Consider the following 17,500-nt stretch of genomic DNA (forward strand, 5'->3'; position numbering starts at 1 on the left):
CCCACATGGCTGTCGGACGTACCTGTGGAGACGTTGCTGTGGCTCCTCAGGGAGACGTCTGAATCCCCGTCCTGGACGTTACTCCCAGAGGGGACACTAATCTTTCTGAGCAGCGCCAATCGGGCCACTTCGTCTGAGATCACTCGAGCTGTTTCTACCGCCGGAGAGGTGCTCGAGTTGGTCTTGTTGTTGGAAAAATCTTCCGTCTGGACTGTCGCATCGCTTGTCTTGCGAGATGCGAGTAGAATGGTTGGCAGTTTTCCTGGAAGAGCTGGTGGCTTTGGCCTTTCCCCGTCAGGAGAAGGCGCCAGAGGTAATGCATTGGCTGGCAGAGTGCTTTTCAAGATCTGAGGTACATCTTCATCCCTTATCCTCCTCCAGGTGACTCTGTCATTCAGCCGGGATGCAGATCTCTGCCCTTTCTTCTTTGTATCGTCCTCGCTCTTGGCTCTGCCGCTCGAATCGGACGATGACGAGCGGAGCGAAGAACGGCTGGTCACTCTGCTCAGTATGTTTATGCTCGGTGACGAGGCATGACGCTTAAAGGTATCTTTGTCTTCTTGTTGCCTGGCTCCGGACACTCTTCCAGGCCCCTTTTTCTGAGCCACCCTGCAGGGGCTTTCAGAGCTAGTTCTCCTTGCTGAGCGTCTTGCAGCTAGGTCACGTTCACTGGAGGTCGCTCTAGAGAGGGGTGTACTCTGCTTCTGAAGGCCACGCTCCGGCCTCTGGACTTGCTGTTCTTGTCTTGGATCTTTTACTTGCACCCTTCTCTGGGCTTGCGCAGCCTTGAGTTCCTGACAGCGTGACGAGCAAAGGAAGACAGCCGAAGCTCCAGGAACTGCTCTGCGGGGGGATCCGTTCTGAGATCGAGGCATGTTGCGTGCAGAGGCGTCGCGCCTTAACGCAGTCTGTGATTCCTTAATGAAAGTCAGCTGTCTCAGGAATCCATTGCGCTCAGACTCGCAGCCGCTTGAATGGACAGAAGACATCCTGACCATTTCAAATCGATTGGCGGGGGACACCCTTTTTCCGTTGACCTGATTGGTTTGTCTTCCGCTTGTCTGGTTAGTTACCAGAGGTGACAGAGCTCTGGGCCTGACTGCATTTTGCATAAAAGGGATACGGACGGGTGACTTTTGAGTTTTTGGTGGTGGGGATTTTTGAGTTTGATTCACAACAGGAGAGCGTCCCCTTCTTTCCGGGGGGCTGCTAGCTGCTGGGGAGGCATTCTTTTTCTGGATGGATTTATTTGTCTGAATCGGGGATGTTATCTTTTTCTGCGACTGTTTGGACGGTGTCGAGCTTTGCGATGATCCAGAGGATGAACTTTTTGGTATCCTTGGAGGCGGAGTAGAGCTCCTCTTTGGCAAAGACAGTTCAATGTCCTGGGGGTAACCTAATCGGTGAAGGCTCTTGGATCTGTGCTGAGCAAGGTTTGGATTCTTTGGAGCATCGGTCTTGGTTGGTACTTTTCTGGGAGGAGGTATTTGCGATGGAGCTGCCTCTTTTATCGGTGTATAGATCACTGTCCTGCCTCGGAAAACCACTGGTAAGTTCGGAACTGGCTTGCGCTGTGCGAAGTCTAGAGGCTTATTCGCCTTTTTGTCTTTAGCAAATGTCCTTTCTTTGGGTGTAAAGCTGGATGTTGACATGAATGACAGGACTGATTCAGTCTCTTCAGAGGATGGGTCCTGAGACTTTGATGCCTGCAGCCCAGTGACTACACAGTTTGCACCTTCTTGTATGGCTCTCCATTCAATACTATTGAGGTCTGAATCTTTATCCCATGCCGTGTCATCACTATCCATTTCCTCATCCATGGTCCACCCATCAGAGGCCTTTTGTTTTTGAATATTTTCTGCCTTCCTCTTCCTTGCAGCAAGCTTCCTTCTCTGCTTGGGCATGGCAGATGTAATGCATTTCTGAAGGAGGTCATCCTCCGAATCCATGCTGACGGAGCTTGGCGAGCTCGGCTCGTCGTATTGGCTGTGAATGTTCATTGGCTTCGTTTGTTTCATCATATTCAGTGTTTTGTTGTGTCTGTTTTTGTACCATATTTGCTGGGCTTTTGATTTATGATCCTCAAACTCAGCATCACTCAGCGAACTAAGCGAGGAGCTCAGTGAGTAACATGCCAGGGATTCATCCTTTATCAGATTCTGTTTAATCCTGTGAAATCCTCTGGGCATTGCTTGGGAATTATCAATCCTGCCAATATTCGTCATGCTCCGGGAAAGGGTATTTCTACTTTCCTCTCTGATCTGTTTTCTACTTATTTGTTTCATTGCGTCATTTTCGTCATCATAGAAGCTGTTACTGTCCTCTGAAGAATGAGTCATTTGTCGGAAGATTGTTTTTCCTTTTTGTGATACCATATTAAGGTTACCGTCTTTGTTCTGCTTAATGACCGGCAGTTCGAGTTTCCTGACTGGGCCTTGACCTTGCCTCTTCTTTTGTTGGTTAGGAGACTGATCACGATTTCTTTGGTTTGCCACCCTATCGGCTACCTCTTTGCTCTGCATTAGCACCCTCTGTGTGGGAACTATGTGTTTGGTTGCTCGGTTAATTTGTATCTCGGGTGGATAGTTCATCTTGTTGGGTTTATGGAAGTGTGAGAATATCCTCAAGTCTTCTATCCTCTTTGCCTCGTCGTCGAGCAATTCCTGTTTGTTCATACCTTTGGCTGTGCAGTCTTTAGCCCCCCTGTCCTTCACAGGATACTGGAGTGTTTCGTCACTAAGTGATGTTGTGCTGGAGAAATTTACTGGTGTACCTTCTGCAGAATCTGTCAATGACGAATCATCCAATTTGAAGTCCCTTTGCGGGATGACAATTCTTCTTCCTGGACACATTTGGGTTTTGCCATTGGGGAGCATCATGTACACGGGAAGATGTATCGGCTTTCGGATCTGGGAATTGAGAAGATGAGGAGGGATGGTGGTCATCAGCGAAGGTCTTACTTTTCTGAACTTGGAGGGCATTGCTGAGTTGATGCATTCCTTTAAGATTTCTATGTCATCGTCTGAATTGCCTTCACTATATCTCTCTCCGTGGTCGAATCCTTGCTCATCCTCGTCAGGGAAAGGAAGATTTTTGTCATTTTGCTTAAGTAGGGGTGTCAATTTCAGCTCCACATCTTTTTGTATGTAGTGTTCGTGAAGAGGCAGAGCACTTAAGCTCGAAGCACACGAGAAGTTTTCAGTGGGCTTTTCCACAGTGAAGTAGATCATGGTGTCCAGGTCAGGAGGAAAGTTAAACCTCTCTTTGCAGTCGGCTATCTCCATGAACTTGCGCAGGCTGCTTTCCCATTGGCCTGCTATTCCTGTGGGCTGTGTTTCCGGTCCATTTGGCTCAATGCAACATGGAGTTTTACTTCGACTAGGAGGCATGGTTTGCCCTGGGCTGTCGGGAAGATCACTAGGGCTTATTGTTCCATCAATCATCTCACTGCATGGGTCACTTTGGATTGAGCTTGCAATAGAGGGAGACTCAAAGCTGCCCAGTGAACTGACTGAGCTACAGCGACTCATTACCAGGGGTGTCTCGTGGATGTAGTTCTCAGATGAACTGGATGGAGATCTGTCTTCAAGTATGGCTGGCGATGCTCCTCTTAGGAACACCTTTTCCTTTTTGGCAGCACAGGGAATCTGGATGGGATTGGTCTCTTTGCTGGGGAAGGTTTTTGAGTCAGTCATCAGCAGCTGACTGTCACTCAGATCCTCCAAGGTTTCATCCTCCTCAGCTCTCTTCACCACTTCTCCATCCTCCACTTCTATTATTTCCAATGACGAGTCACTCTCCAGCTCATTTTCACTTTGTTCATCCAGCGCTTCGTCTCCGGAAGAGAGGGAGGACAGTGAACTGCAGCGGGAGAAGCAAATCGGGGTGTTCTCCACGGAGTATTTCTGGACCGTCTCCATTGGCCCGATGGTTGGGCTTCTGGCGGATGCCATTGGAGAAAACTTTGTTATGCTACCCCCAGTCATCACAGTAGGTACCCATGCTTGTCTCCTCATTGCTTGGGCAGCCTGGACATTGATGGTCGTCTTTGCTACACCAAATTTGGCCACGCTCTGAATCAGCGGGACCTGTTGATAAGACGGAGACAGTTTAATTGAAGTCATGCTGACGTCAGAGGAGAATTTAGTGGATACACTGACAGGTGTTTGTGCAGGTTGATCCTGGTTCTTTTCTGCATCTGTGCTGCTGAGCTCTAGAGCAGTCACATCATTGTTTTCCACAGAATCTCTCTCCGGGATATGTTGCTGGTTAGTCTCATTCAGGACAGCAGTTCCTACATTAAGGTAATCTTGATGAGCCACCTTAAGATCAAGCTGGTTGGGTCGTTGTTGCATCAATAGAGCTTTTGGAGCAGGTCGCATTTGATCTTTGCTGCCGCAGTATCCATCACTGGTGCTTCCACTGTTTAGGCTGTCTGTTGATACGCTTGTATGGGCAGTTTTGAGGCGCAAGAGTGCGTGGGCTCTATTGAGGCGTTCCCTGTGGGCCAAGTTGCTTGTATCAGAGAGACGGCAGGGGGAGCATGATTTTGCCCGGGCTTCATTGAGTTCATCCATACCGTAAGGCCAGTCAGCCAAATGGTCTTCAGAGCTGAGGCTGAAACTGTCCTCGGAGGACGTGTGCATTGTGATATCCTCCACTAACCTGTCGATCTTGGCAACCGTGTTGGTGATCTTTTTAGCTAGCTTCTCTGCAGCAGCAGATACATCGTCAGGAGGTGCGTGTCTCTTCTCGGCCACCTGGGGCATGTCCACGTCTCTCTCAGGTTCACTGTCCCTCTTACGTGGCTGGTTCTGCAGGAAGTTAGAGTTGGTAAGGAACATGGACAGCATAGAGAAGCTCCCAGTGTCCAGGCTACTGGAGACGTTAGGGCCCTCATCATCATCGAAACAACCAGAATCAGACGCGTAATCCTTTGCCAGGCTCTCAATGTGCCGTAGCGGCTTGTTGATGGTCAGGTGCTTGGGGCTCTGTTTCTCAAGCGTATCAAAAGTCTCCGCTAGGTGTTTGGCATCCAGCTCCGCCTCCAGAGCCTTCTGTTTCCTCATGTAGAGCGAGGGCATGCACGAGCCAGGGGACACGACGGCAGCATCCTTATATTTCAGGGGTCGATTAGTGAGGAGGTTCCTTAAAGCTGCGGCGCTGCCCATGGCTATCATCTTGTGCTTGGAGTGGATAAGGTTGCGCAGCATGCTGACCGCCCCGAGGTCCCACAGCAGCTCCTGGTCTTTCGGACTTCGGGCAGAAAGGTTCCAGAGGGTCCCGCAAGCGTTGCTCACTATGGTCAGACTGTGGGAGCGCAGGTGCTGCAGCAGAGTCTGGAGGCAGTTGTGGTCCCTGAGGATTTGCCTGTGAAGTAAGAAAGCAAAATACATTTTAATTAGGACTGTCAAACGATTATTTTTTTTTAATCGCGATTAATCGCTGAAGGTCTATAGTTAATCTCGATTAATCACATATTTTATCACATGATTAAAATTCTATTATTTTGCATTTCAGAACAGTTTTTAAGTCCATATTGACAATGGAAAGCCATTCTTACCAGTGGATCTTGATTGGGAATCAAATTAATGCAAAGAAAGTTACTTTATGAACTTGATTTTAAGATTTGTAATTATTTATTTATTGTAAACAAAAGAAAAATGTGTGAATCTGTCATTATTGCACAATTCCTCCAAGTACCTAACTAAAAAACTAAAAATCCCTATCCTTACCAGAGTCCATATAGTGTTTAGTAACTCCTAAATAGGGCTGTCAAACGATTAATTTCTTTTAATTTCTCTGAATTTCTGCGATTAAAAAGAATTAATCGCATCACGGTGGCCCTTAATTGCATCGCGATTAACGCGTTAATGCTGACAGCCCTAATTTTAATGCATCTCTTAGGGCCAGTGGTGGAATAAGTATTCCAACACATTCTCACACCCATCTCGTAAAATAAATATAAATATAAATGAATGCATTTGAAAGCTCGCAAGTGGCTCTTGAGTTTGGTTTTCTTTGTCCAATGCGAGTCGGTGTTTGAGTCTCAGAAACCAACCTGTAGTCTTCCCGCGTGGCGACCAGACTCGAGACGTTTCGGAGGATTCCTCCTCCGCTCTCGATGATGGCGAGCGAGTTGGTCTGACATCGGTACGTCAGCGTGCTGACCAGGAAGCCCAGAGCGCCGTCCACGGAGCAGATGGCCACCTTGTTGTCGATGCTGTGAGCCGACAGGTTCCACAGAGCGCTCAGGAGGCTCTTCAACGTCGACTCCTGAAACAACGGCAAACAGAACCAAACAGGTTTTACTAGGCTCGTTACAAACACACAAAACATACAAACATGCTCACTGAGCGTACTTTACTGGGACTTCTTTTTCTAATTTAACTTTTTTTCGACATCCTATACTATGACTTATTTTCAACTATACCAGGGGTCACCAACCTTTCTGAAACTGAGAGCTACTTCATGGGTACTGAGTCATACGAAGGGCTACCAGTTTGATACGCTCTTCTGAAATAACTAATTTGCTCAGTTTGCCTTTAGTTATATATGATTATTAATGATTAATGATACTCATCTATGTGAAGACGCTGATCACGTTAATGATTTCTCACAATAATTATCAACAGTGACTTAACAAGGTGGGAAACAGATAATGTCAATATTCAATTTTCATTTTTAGAACAGGCCTGAGGGCTCCTCATGTGGTCCTTGGGGGCTACCTGGTGCCCGCGGGCCCCGTGTTGGTGACCCCTGTACTATACTATGACTTTTTTTAGGACTTTTTTTGACATACTATACTATGACTTATTTTCGACTATTTTCAACATACTATACTCTGACTTTTTTTAGGACTTTGTTCGACATACTATAGTAATTTTTTCATGACTATTTTACTATACTATGACTTATTTTCGACTATTTTCGACATACTATACTGTGACTTTTTTAGGACTTTTTTGACATACTATACTATGACTGTTTTAGGAGTTTTTTTTCGACATGCTATACTATGACTTTTGTTTTTACATACTATACTATGACTTTTGTAAAATGTTTTTTCGACATACTATAAAATGACTTTTTTAGGACTTTTTCCAGATCCAGGCAGCTGCTTCATCTTTATGCTAAGCTAAGTGGCTGCTGGTTCGTGTCTCAGACAACCAATTAGCCAAAACTAACAGATATAAATAGTCTGCCATTTAGCTACTCAACTCTGAAGTACGGGAGCATCAGCACCCCTCCATCCATACCGGTTTCTCCCTCCTTTCTTTATTTCACTAATAATGTAAAGATACAAATATAATAATAATAATTTACCTTGGTGGCCTGCAGGGCGCAGGTCATCAGTGCAGACACACAGCCGATGTCTCGGAGGACTTTCTTGCTGTTGATGTCGGCCCTCCAGGACAGATTCCTCAGGATGCTGGAGACCACCTGATGCAGCTCCTCGCTGTCGGAGGCCAGCTGGGCCACCAGCGCCTGCAGACAGCTCTTCTTAGAGCACAGAGTGGCCTGAAGGGAGAACACATGGAGGTCAAAAACACGGGACAGTTTGTTGGTAAATCAATATAGACTTTTAAAAAAACTGAGTGCTGCTGTCAATCACCGAGGCCTCTCTGTCACCGAGTCACTAATAAAAAAGTCATAGTATAGTATGTCAAAAAAGTTATAGTATAGTATGTCGAAAAAAAGTCATAGTATAGTATGTCAAAAAAGTTATAGTATAGTATGTCAAAAAAGTTATAGTATAGTATGTCGAAAAAAAGTCATAGTATTTAAAAAAAAAGTCGTAAAAAAGTCATAGTATAGTATTTCGAAAAAACTAATACAAAAGTCATAGTATAGTATGTTGAAAAAAACAATAAAGTCATAGTATAATATGTTGAATGAAATGGATCTTTGACATGAATACCTTGTTGACGACGTCTCCGAAGGTGAGGTTAGTGACAGCCATCCCTGCGTAGCGGCGCAGAGCCATGTTGATGGGGTCGTTCAGCATGCCGTACATGTCCTGATCCAGGTGGATCAGATCGGCCACCACCTGCAGCCCGCCTGGAAGAAAACACAACAGACTCTCAGCCAAACGTGTCCCTGATGGTAGGACACAACAGACTCTCAGCCAAACGTGTCCTTATAGTATAGTATGTCGAAAAAAGTCATATTACAGTATGTCGAAAAAAGTCATAGTAGGCTATAGTATCTCGAAAATGTCATAAAAAAGTAATATTACAGTATGTCGAAAATAGTCATAAAAAGTAATATTACAGTATGTCGAAAATATAAAAAGTCATAGTATAGTATGTCGGAAATGTCATAAAAAGTTATAGTATAGCAGAGACTCTCAGCCAAACGTGTCCGTGATGTTAAGGTAGGAGAGCGGGATGCCGGGCTTTCACCAACCTAGTTCGTTCATGGCGCGTCGGTACTCTTCTTCGAAGGAAAGCTTCATGATGGCGCACATGGCCTGACAGATCTGAGGGTCCACAGGTTCAGGGATGTCTGCAGAGAGAACAGTTAGTACAAGTAGTAATACCAACGTGCAGAAATACTCTGTCACAAGTTAGCGCCATGCATTCAAAAATTAACTAGAACGAAAAGTACGAAAGTGTTAGTATTACTTAATTTCAAAGGAACTTCAGGTTTGGAGGGAAATGGTTTAACCGGTGGTTTTTGGTTTCTAAATGTTAAAGGGTAACAACCTGGACAGTATTTTCCCATGTTTTTGTGTCTAAGTGACTGATGTTTTTCATATTGGTCCAGTATTACACAAGAAACTAGCTGCAATTTCACATTAATGGACAATTGTGCATCTTCAGTTCCTGTCCACTAAAAGTTCGGTTGTTGCCGCTGACAGACTCAGATTATTATTCTAAGTGTCTGACAACATTATGAAAGGATCCCTACAGAGATAGACCTTTTAGTTAAAGAGTAAGATCATTTTAGTTTAACATGAAACAGCCCCGAAATCACCATCACCAAACTCCACCAGACTCCATGTAAATAATCAGGACTTTTAGCATTGTTAAACACACTTCATTCAAAGTGGACAGAAACTAAATAAAACTATCAAAAGCCGTCTTGGTTCATCTTTCCACTGTTCCAACAATCACCACTCTGGTTTGGTTGAAATAAACCCTTAATTCACCCATTTACATGTGGAGATATGATGGCTCTATACACGCTAAAAGTCCTGATTATTTACATGGAGTCTGGTGGATCAACAAAAAAATGTTGAAAAAAGCATAGAAAAATGTGTCGAAAAAATTTGAAAAGAGTGCTGATGTACATCTATATGTACCCACACACACAGACACACAGACACACACACGCTTAAACAGCTATACACACACACACACACACACACACACACACACACACACACACGGTGACAACACAGGGTTAAAGAGGACTTGTCTCACCGGTGGTTTTGGTTCCTCCCGGGGATGGGGTCCCCGCGTGGCTCTCGGTCCAGTCCCAGCCGCTGTCGCAGTACGTGCGGACCTGCTCCAGCAAGTGCAGCACTCTCATCTCGCGGCGGGCCTGTCCCTCGTCCTGCTGCGAGTAGATGATGTTGTGCAGGGCGGCGCTGGCTCTGGATTTGGCTTCTCGGCTGCAGCCTGTGGGCGCGGACGCGGATGCAGCCGCGGCCGTGGCCGTCGTCTCCGCTGGTCCACTGGCGCTGCCGCCTGGAGCTTCGTGGAGGATCTGGACCAGGAGGGGGACGCAGCCGGACTTCCTCATGACGATGCAGCTGTCCTGAGAGCTGGACAGAGCCAGCAGAGTCCGGGACATCTCCTCCTTGTCTCGGTTAGCGAGCATGGAGAGCAGCCAGAACACCATCTCCACCTGCAGGGAGGACGAGGAGACGCACCGTAGATTTAGGGAGGTCCAGATCACCTTGTCTGGCCCCTGATCCCGATCACAGTTTAGTAATATTAAATATCTGCTGATACGAAGTCCCGATCCGATACTATATATATATATATATATTAGGGCTGTCAAATGATTAATATTTTTTAATGGCGATTAATCGCTGAAGTTCTATAGTTAATCGCGATTAATCGCATATTTTATCACATGATTAAAATTCTATTATTTTGCATTTCAGAACAGTTTTTAAGTCCATATTAACAATGGAAAGCCATTCTTACCAGTGGATCTTGATTGGGAATCAAATGAATGCAAAGAAAGTGACTTTATGAACTTGATTTTAAGATTTGTAATTATTTATTTAAACAAAAGAAAAATGTGTGAATCTGTCATTACTGCACAATTCCTCCAAGTACCTAACTAAAAAACTAAAAATCCCTATCCTTACCAGAGTCCATATAGTGTTTAGTAACTCCTAAATAATGTTGATTCCTCACTGACGTCCAGTGATCACCGGTTAATGAGACAGAGTTTGCACCTTGCAGCTGTTCCAGTGTGGCTGCTTCCTCCGTGTCATACAGGCTGTGTGGTGAGACTACTGTCCCCCTCGACGTCAACGAGACAGGTCAGAACATGCCAACCGTAGTACGTCTTTAAGACCCGAGTCCTCTACGATGCTGACAGGTCTGCAGTTAGTTGCCACCCGTTTCGCAAGAGCTGTAGTAATTTTTTGGGATTTGGTTTCATCCACAGGTCGGCAAGTAGCATGCTAGCGGTAGCATCACGTTAACTGAACTATATGCTTAGCTCGTAGGTGGTAGCTCCAGCTTGACGTGCTTCGGTGATATTTTAATTCGGCTTTACACAATGTGCATATGGCTTTCGACTTGTCTGGCAGCTTGATGATAAGTAACGGTGCTACAAAGGGTCAAAATAGTAGCCTGTTAGGCACGACGCAAAGCCGAGTGAAGTGGAAAATAAATTAAGAAATGCCAGCATGCGATTAATGCGATTAAAAAAAAGTGAATTGCATCGGCCCTTAATCGCATCGCTGACAGTCCTAATATATATATATTAGGGCTGTCAAAATAACGCGTTAATGTCGATTAATTAATCTGAGAAAAAATAACGCGTTAAAAAAAATAACGCAGATTAACGCAGATTAATCCATTCCATATTGAGATTTGACCCGGAGCCGTTCTAGCCTCCATTGGACTGTAAAATGAAGGAGGGAGACGAGAATGTGCTGCCTGGATCATTAACTGGAACATTTACTTGTAAAAATCTTCTTCCTGCCAACCCTGGCTACCGAAATCTGGAGCCACTGATATGTCTGCTCTTCTCTCTGATGCTCTGAAGACGATACAGGAAACACAAACACCGCTGCACGGGACGCTAGTTAACACTATACTCAACAGCAGCTAACGTTAGCCTACCGCTAGCTAGTAGCTGGATTAAACACGGTTAAAATGCTGACAGCTAACGCTGAACGGTGTAAAGTGTGACTGTGTTTTACTGTAGAGGACTGTGACTCAACAGCGGGATGTAACAATCTGCAGCTGCCGAGCTGCCGTCGGAAAAACAACACAGACGGTGCGTTCAATGAAACTGGTAAACTACAGCTTTGTGGTGCATTTGAAGTTACTGTAAATGTCCTTGGTGGTTGTTTTTGTCGTTCAACAGCATTTTACTAGTGAAATAAGTTATTGTTATTGGTATACATTATTATTAAATCATTTAATTTTGACCATATGTCCAATGAACAAGCTGTTCTTTAATGTCATATGACATATATAAAATATATATATATATATATATATATATATATATATATGACACGCTCACGCCACACAGCCGTTAGTTATTCTGATGGTGATGATTCTGACTGTTAAGGCGGTTTTACAGTAACCGCAGCCCGCGTGGCGCATCCAAATGTGACGTCATGAGATCGCCGTGACCATTTATACCCGCGCTGGTGGTCGTGACACTAGTTGCAGTCTTCTCCTGAACAGCGGTGGCGCTAATGAGCGAAGACTACCGACGTTGCTCTTTCTACGGACTAGAAGAAGAAGAAAAAGGTAAACAACGGCAGAACTGGCAGCAGCATTGCCGTCAATGCTTCGATCTGATTGGATGAGCTACTTCGTCGGATCAAGCCTTTCATTCACCATAAAAGATCTCATCTTAACCCAGTAAGTTTACAAGAGAGACTAGCAGTCACTCTGTGAGAGTCCTGGCATCCGGTTGGCTGCGAACCCGTTCGGCCTCCCGTTTCCGCTTTGTCGTAAATCGGACGCGCCGGCAGGATATGACATCATTTTGACGTCACGATGGCGCGCGCCAGCTTGGATGCAATCAGTATATAACACCTATTAGACTCTACCAGCAGCTCTGTGGACAGCCATGATGCCTTTCGGTATTAACCCTTTATTAACCCATAATTAACCCTTTATTAGCCCTTTATTAACCCTTAATTAACCCTTTATTAGCCCTTTATTAGGAGTGAGGTGTCACCTTGCTACCTCCGTCTGCACCGGCTTCTGATCCTGCTGCAGCAGACGATGATGTGTTGCTCTCTGGTTCTCCAGCAGGGGGTTTCTCAGCTCCAGACAGCTACACACACACACACACACACACACAGACACACACACACAGACACACACACACACACACACACACACACACACACAGACACACACACACACACACACACACACACAGACACACACACACACACACACAGACAAACAGGAAGAAGAGAAGATGAGGATGAGAAACTGAACACATGATCTGATTATCTCGTTACAAAATCATAACAAATTCAGACCGTCTAAACACATAAACTGCAAAACAGTCATTGCATGGCTGCCTGCCAATCCTCTCACTCTCTCTCACACACACACACACACACACACACACACACACACACACACTGAGGCGTTGTCATGGCGACGGGATGGAGGGGTGAATAGAGGGGGGATGAAGCGCTTTGATACGACTCTAAGGATTTCAGTCTGTGAATCCAACTGAAGCTCAGTGTGTGTGTGTGTGTGTGTGTGTGCGTGTGTGTGTGTGTGTGTGTGCGGCTGTGTGTGTGTGTGTGTGTCTGTGTGTATGTGTGTGTGCGCGTGTGTGTGTGTGTGTGTGTGTGTGTGTGTGTGTTTGTCTCTGAGCCTTTCGTCTCTTTGTGATGTCTTCACGTCTGCTGCCTCGTTGTAATTCTCCGAGCAGCAGAGGACGAAGAAAGAAACGACTCTCTTTATCGCCGTGCCAACCCTGCAGCCTGGCAACAGCCAATCACAGCTCAGCTCTGACACCGCGCTTCTTTGCATAGCAACGAGATGGAGAGCGACAGAGACAGAGAGAGAGAGAGAGTGAGAGAGACAGAGAGAGAGAGAGAGAGAGAGAGAGAGAGAGAGAGAGAGAGAGGGACAGAGAGAGTGAGAGAGAGAGAGAGAGAGAGAGAGAGAGAGAGAGAGAGACAGAGAGAGAGCGACAGAGAGAGAGAGAGAGAGAGAGAGAGAGAGAGAGAGAGAGAGGGACAGAGAGAGTGAGAGAGAGAGACAGAGAGAGAGAGCGACAGAGACAGAGAGAGAGAGAGAGAGAGACAGAGAGAGAGCGACAGAGAGAGAGAGAGAGAGAGAGAGAGAGAGCGACAGAGACAGAGAGAGAGAGAGAGACAGAGAGAGAGTGAGAGAGAGAGAGAGCGACAGAGACAGAGAGAGAGAGAGAGAGACAGAGAGAGAGCGACAGAGACAGAGAGAGAGAGAGAGAGAGAGCGACAGAGACAGAGAGAGAGAGAGAGAGAGCGACAGAGACAGAGAGAGTGAGAGAGAGAGAGAGACAGAGAGAGAGAGCGACAGAGAGAGAGCGACAGAGACAGACAGAGAGAGAGAGAGAGAGAGTGAGAGAGAGAGGGAGAGAGGGAGAGAGAGAGGGAGAGAGAGGGAGAGGGAGAGGGAGGGAGAGGGAGAGGGAGGGAGAGAGAGAGAGAGAGAGTGAGAGATTTTGATTTTTAAAATTTTTTATTTGATCAATGTTCCCTCCTGTTAATTACAAAATAATCTCTTTTCAACAGACCAATAAATCCATCCAGACATAACCATCAACTACATGACATCACCTCCTGAGAGAAAAGGAGCTGGTCTCCTTCAACAGAGCTCAACACATCACCATGGGCCCAGATCTCACTGAACTGATCCACATCCTTCATTTCTCTATAATAATTAAAATCAATCTTGATTCTGGCTTTCACCATCCGAGTGAACAGTAGAGTTACAGCAATATCCACAGAGTCATCCACCTTCCTCTTCCTGCTCACATACACGGCCATCTTCGATTGGCCCAGGATGAAATTTAACAACTGACATTTAAATTTTGCAATTTTACTATACCTGAAACCAAAGATGAACATGTGTTAGGAGAAGACCTCCCCTACCTTACTGAACATTTTCTCCAACAACAAGAACAACGGAGGCAGACGCACACACTCACAATAACAATGAAACACAGTTTCTGTCTCATCACAATAAGGACATTTGTTACTAACACCACCAGGAATAATGACAGACGAGAAAGGCGTTGATCCGGTATAACTAGCCACCTAGCGGAATATAAGAGAAGAAGGGGACAGACAGAGATTGGAGAGAGAGGAAGACCGAGGAGGAGATCAGCCAGCAGTACGAAGAGCATCTAGGGGCAGAGAGAGATAGGAGACGAGAGAGGATGAGACAATAGAGTAGAGAGAGAGGGAGAGGCAGGTGAGGGGCAGGATGTAAGACGAAGGCAGCTAGCTAGTAAACATATTGATAAGACGACCCGATGTGAGATATCTTTATCTTGATCTCGATCTAGACCTAAGATGATATATATAGAGACATAGAGATGATAGAGAGATCTCGACATATTATAGGATCCTCCGATAGAGATATAGTGCGACAGTAGCAGATAGAGAGACAAGCTGACTCTCTAATACTCATCATGCTAACCTAGCCTAGATCTCTGGTTACATGCCTATATATCTCTCCGATAAAATACTCAGAGCTCGCTCCTCCTCTCGTATATACCTGTATCTTCTCCATAGCGGTACTAGTCTTATATATCGCCTCTCTCGAGATACAGTATTTATCTCTAATAGTGATAGCTTCCTTTAATGTGTGCTATCATCTTCTCCCTCTATCTTATCTGCTATACCTCAGTCTATATATACTCCCTGCTAGCGTCTCTATACTTACGATATCTTTCGACCTATAGATACTCTCCGATAGATACCGATCTATACATAATATATATATCTATCTCTTCATACCTACTCTATAGAGAAGACATATCTATAATTCGAGAGTCTCCTCGAAATCTCTATGTAGCCTCTCCCTTCTCTTGATCTACTCTATATCCAGATTTATATCGCGAATTTCTATCGCCTGTATAAGATATGCTCTATAGATTAGCTCTCTACAATCTATCTATCTACTATATATAATATATACGGATCGAGCATCGAGATATCTCTAGTACTAGACTATCTCATCACATACTACATCTCTTCGCTCGCATCTCCAGTCTAGCTAATCCTCTCCTCTGCTTCTCGCCGTCTCGAGAGCGAGATCAGACGCTTGAGCTCATATCTATTTATACAGCTTTCTCTAGATCGATCAGAGCTGAGATTACTAGCTTCCTCTCGCTCGATATAGCTCTCTCGATCTCACGGATATCGTAGTCGCGATATCTACCATTTCCTAGATCGCTTGTTATAGATTATTTAGAGAGAGAGAGAGGAGCATGAGAGATAAGAGAGAGAAGATGGGAGAGAGAGAGAGAGAGAGAGGGAGAGAGAGAGAGAGAGAAATGGAGCATTCAAAATTGTACTTAAAGTACCTTGAGTACTTATTTTGCAGAATAACTAATAATATGTATCTCTAATAATGACTGCAAGACATCTTGGTGTGATTTGATTGATCTATCTGCTTTTCTATCCTATACTCAAGAAAAATCTCCTTCTCGAATTCAGACTTTTTAAAAATGAATCCATTATTCATGATGTTCTGAATATCTTGTTACATTGCAAAATCTCTGCAGTCGGCAGCAGAGAAACAAGCTACAATGTAAGTTAATAGGACCATTATCCAGCTTGTATTTACCTTCACTAAAGTGCTCGTTTCGCCGCTGACAGACTCAGATTAATATTCTAAGTGTCTGACAACATTATGGGATGGATCCCTACAGAGATACACCTTTAAAACCTCTTTGAGACATTTCTGTTTAACCAGAAACAGCTCTTAAGTCGCTAGCGCTAAACCCACCAGACTCCATTAAAAAAAACAGTACTTTTAGCGTGTATAGAGCCAGCATGTTTTAACATGTAAATCAGTAAACTATGTGTATATTTCAACCAAAACTACAGTTGTGATGGTTGGAAAAGTGGAAAGACGACCCAAAACGTCTTTTCATAGTTTTATTTTGTTTCTGTCCACTTTGAATGAAGTGTGTTTTACGATGCTTAAATTACTGATTATTTACATGGAGTCTGGTGGGTTTAGCGAACGTGATTTCGTGGATGTTTTTATGTTTAAAAAAGGGATTTTTCTCTTTAACAGAAAGGTCGACCTCCTTAGAAATCCATCCCATAATGTTGTCAGACACTTAGAATAATAATCTGAGTCTGTCAGCGGTGAAACGAGCACTTTTGTGAAGATAAATACAAACTGGACTATTGTTCTATTAGCTTTTATTGTAGCTTGTTCCATCCATCGGCAGATTCGTACTTATTGCGAGCTAAATCACCTTGTATTCATTGTTTAAAATACTATTTTTTTCGTCTAGTGTATCCGTTATTAGACTTTTTTAGCGTAAAGCACTTTGTAACTCTGTTCTGAAAGGTGCGTATCAATAAAGTTTTTCTTATCATTGTTCAAAGTAAATTAAGAGACGTTGGGTTTTGTGGATCAAAGGTTGAACTGAGATCAGCTGAATAATTTATAAACACAGCTGAAGCAGACGCTCCTCCACCAATCAGCTGCCAGCATTTGCTTCCTTACTTCTTTCTCTCCTTCCTTCCTTCCTTCCTTATTTATTCTTCCTTTACTTTCCTTCCCTCCTTCCTTCCCTTCTTCCTTCCCTCCTTCCTTCTCTCCTTACTTCCCTCCTTCCTTCCTTCCCTTCGTCCTTTTCTCCTTCCCTCCTTCCTTCCTTTTCTCCTTCCCTCCTTCCTTCCCTCCTTCCTTCCTTCCTTCCTTCCTTCCCTCCTTCCTTTTCTCCTTCCCTCCTTCCTTCCTTCCTTCCTTCCTTCCTTCCTTCCTTCCTTCCTTCCTTCCTTTTCTCCTTCCCTCCTTCCTTCCCTCCTTCCTTCCTTCCTTCCTTCCCTCCTTCCTTTTCTCCTTCCTTCCTTTCCTCCTTCACTCCTTCTTTCCTTCCTTCTATCCCTCCTTCGTTTTCTCCTTCCCTCCTTCCTTCCTTCCTTCCTTCCTTTTCTCCTTCCCTCCTTCCTTCCCTCCTTCTTTCCTTCCTTCTATCCCTCCTTCGTTTTCTCCTTCCCTCCTTCCTTCCTTCCTTCCTTCCTTCTCTCCTTCCTTTTCTCCTTCCCTCCTTCCTTCCCTCCTTCTTTCCTTCCTTCTATCCCTCC

The 17,500-nt window shown here is 44.8% G+C and overlaps 1 protein-coding gene across 1 annotated transcript in view; it reads right to left on the reverse strand.

Moving 5' to 3' along the window:
* The window catches only part of apc2 (APC regulator of WNT signaling pathway 2), a 45,822-nt gene that overhangs the window by 636 nt on the left and 27,686 nt on the right, over nt 1-17,500 (reverse strand). Inside the window, exons 8-14 of the mRNA XM_031322891.2 lie at nt 12,394-12,492; nt 9,429-9,855; nt 8,410-8,508; nt 7,922-8,061; nt 7,327-7,521; nt 6,062-6,276; nt 1-5,370 (exon numbers count right to left, since the gene is read on the reverse strand). The exon at nt 1-5,370 is cut by the window's left edge and continues 636 nt beyond it. Coding sequence (XP_031178751.2) covers nt 1-5,370; nt 6,062-6,276; nt 7,327-7,521; nt 7,922-8,061; nt 8,410-8,508; nt 9,429-9,855; nt 12,394-12,492 — 6,545 coding nt within the window. The remainder of the gene's footprint in view (nt 5,371-6,061; nt 6,277-7,326; nt 7,522-7,921; nt 8,062-8,409; nt 8,509-9,428; nt 9,856-12,393; nt 12,493-17,500) is intronic.

Source organism: Sander lucioperca, chromosome 11 (assembly GCF_008315115.2).
Source record: "Sander lucioperca isolate FBNREF2018 chromosome 11, SLUC_FBN_1.2, whole genome shotgun sequence".
Lineage (NCBI taxonomy): Eukaryota > Metazoa > Chordata > Actinopteri > Perciformes > Percidae > Sander > Sander lucioperca.